This window comes from Lycium barbarum, chromosome 3, assembly GCF_019175385.1.
Source record: "Lycium barbarum isolate Lr01 chromosome 3, ASM1917538v2, whole genome shotgun sequence".
Lineage (NCBI taxonomy): Eukaryota > Viridiplantae > Streptophyta > Magnoliopsida > Solanales > Solanaceae > Lycium > Lycium barbarum.
This window is the reverse complement of record NC_083339.1, coordinates 124,770,104-124,771,716: the sequence shown is the minus strand read 5'-3', so window position 1 is coordinate 124,771,716 and position 1,613 is coordinate 124,770,104. Positions and strand designations below refer to the sequence as shown.

General features: G+C 35.9%; 1 protein-coding gene across 1 annotated transcript; it reads right to left on the bottom strand.

Annotated features, from left to right (window-relative positions):
- Positions 1-921: 921 nt before the first annotated feature.
- LOC132631280 (uncharacterized) lies at positions 922-1,613 on the bottom strand. Its single transcript, XM_060346873.1, has 2 exons — positions 1,197-1,613; positions 922-933 (listed from the first exon to the last, which is right to left on the bottom strand). The coding sequence occupies exons 1-2, from the start codon at positions 1,611-1,613 to the stop codon at positions 922-924; spliced, it is 429 nt and encodes a 142-aa protein (XP_060202856.1).

The following is a 1,613-nucleotide window of genomic DNA, read 5'->3' as shown; positions in this document are numbered from 1 at the left end:
GAAGTATCTTTTCTTTCTATCAAGACCTACATAGATACACATAGAACCTAAGTAGTAAATCACAACATGCACTTAACATTAAGAAACTTGGTTATAGAAACAAGAAAAAACTAACAGAAATTTAACCATAATAAATCGAAATTACTTCTATCATTATCCACAAATTAATATTAATATTAAGCAAGAAAACATAAGTTCATACTTTTCCCCCAATAGCAATATACTTGGCTGGTCGAAGACAATCCATATAAAGCTAAGCAACAAAACCGAAAACAAAAGTCACTTCTTAATCACCTCAAAAGCAATTTTACAGATACTATTGTAAATTCATGGAGTTGAAAGCAAGAAAGAAGGAAAATATGGTAAAAATTGATAGGCACTGTGCAATTCCATTGAACCAACAATATGGGAAAACTTCCAATTAAAGTTTGCTAAAATTGAAGTATGATAATCCATTTAGATTTAGGGATTTCCAATTCGTCAATTTCAATAGATAGATTGAATGCTTTAAATGGTATATCAATAAGCAACATGGAAATTATTGAGCAATCGACCTTACCATGATAGTTGCGAGATGATTGTATGAACATCAACTGCCGACTACAACTGCTCAGATCCACCATTTAAAGGAAGTTCTAGAGAAAGAGAAAGAGAGAGAACAAGAGTAGAGATTTGGGCTATACCATGATGGTATCTTGAGATGGTGGGGGTGAAAGAATAGTTGAGCATGGGGGAGAATTAGGGTTCTTCTTCCTTGGAGGGTGTTTTGCAATTCGTTTTAGTGAATGAAGAGCGGCACTTTTTTCACAAAAAGGAAGTGGAGGGAAAATGAAATAATGAAAATTTCTTCCCGGTACCGCGTAAGTATAATTTTTGTAGGCCAATTCTTTTTAATTGCCTCGCATAGTTTTCATGGCTAAACTACATTTGCCGCTAATAATTGAGTTAATGAAATAAATTACCGGCAATTAATGTATGGCTACTAAATAATTGTCGCTAAAGCCTCCTTTTGTAGTAGTGTGTGTACGATGGGTAATGGTACGAGCGGTGCTCGGTGGTTAGCCCTGGGTACCCGTCATGGCCCCTAGTCGGGTCGTGACAATAATCAACCACTTTACGTCGTGATCTTCTAGAGTTAGTATATGGATCATCATAATTAGGCAATGAATTTTATGCTTGATACAAAACGTTTCTACCTTTCCTTTAAGTGAATCCCATCCAGAATGCTTTTCTAAGAGAGAATCCCATTCATTATCTCTTAAAGCTTGCAACCTTCTCTTGCAAACCTTCACAAGAGTCATGACATTTGCAATATCCTGTTCCTTTTTCTGTAATGACACATTAAGTTCATATGTGATTCTTAAAACATCAGTCATCAAATGAAAAAAGAAAACAGTCTCAAACGTTTGACAACTTCTGAGAAATCCCGATGCACTAGCTCTTTCATCCGGAGTACTTGCATTTGCAACAAGAGTATCAAGTACGTCAACAATAGAGGCAAAGTTACTAATAAAGTTTCCAAACGACTTGTAGTGAGATCCCCAACGAGTATCACCGCCTTTAATAAGGTCAAGTTCTTGATTCAGGACTTTACTCGTTTCTAGCTCACCCAT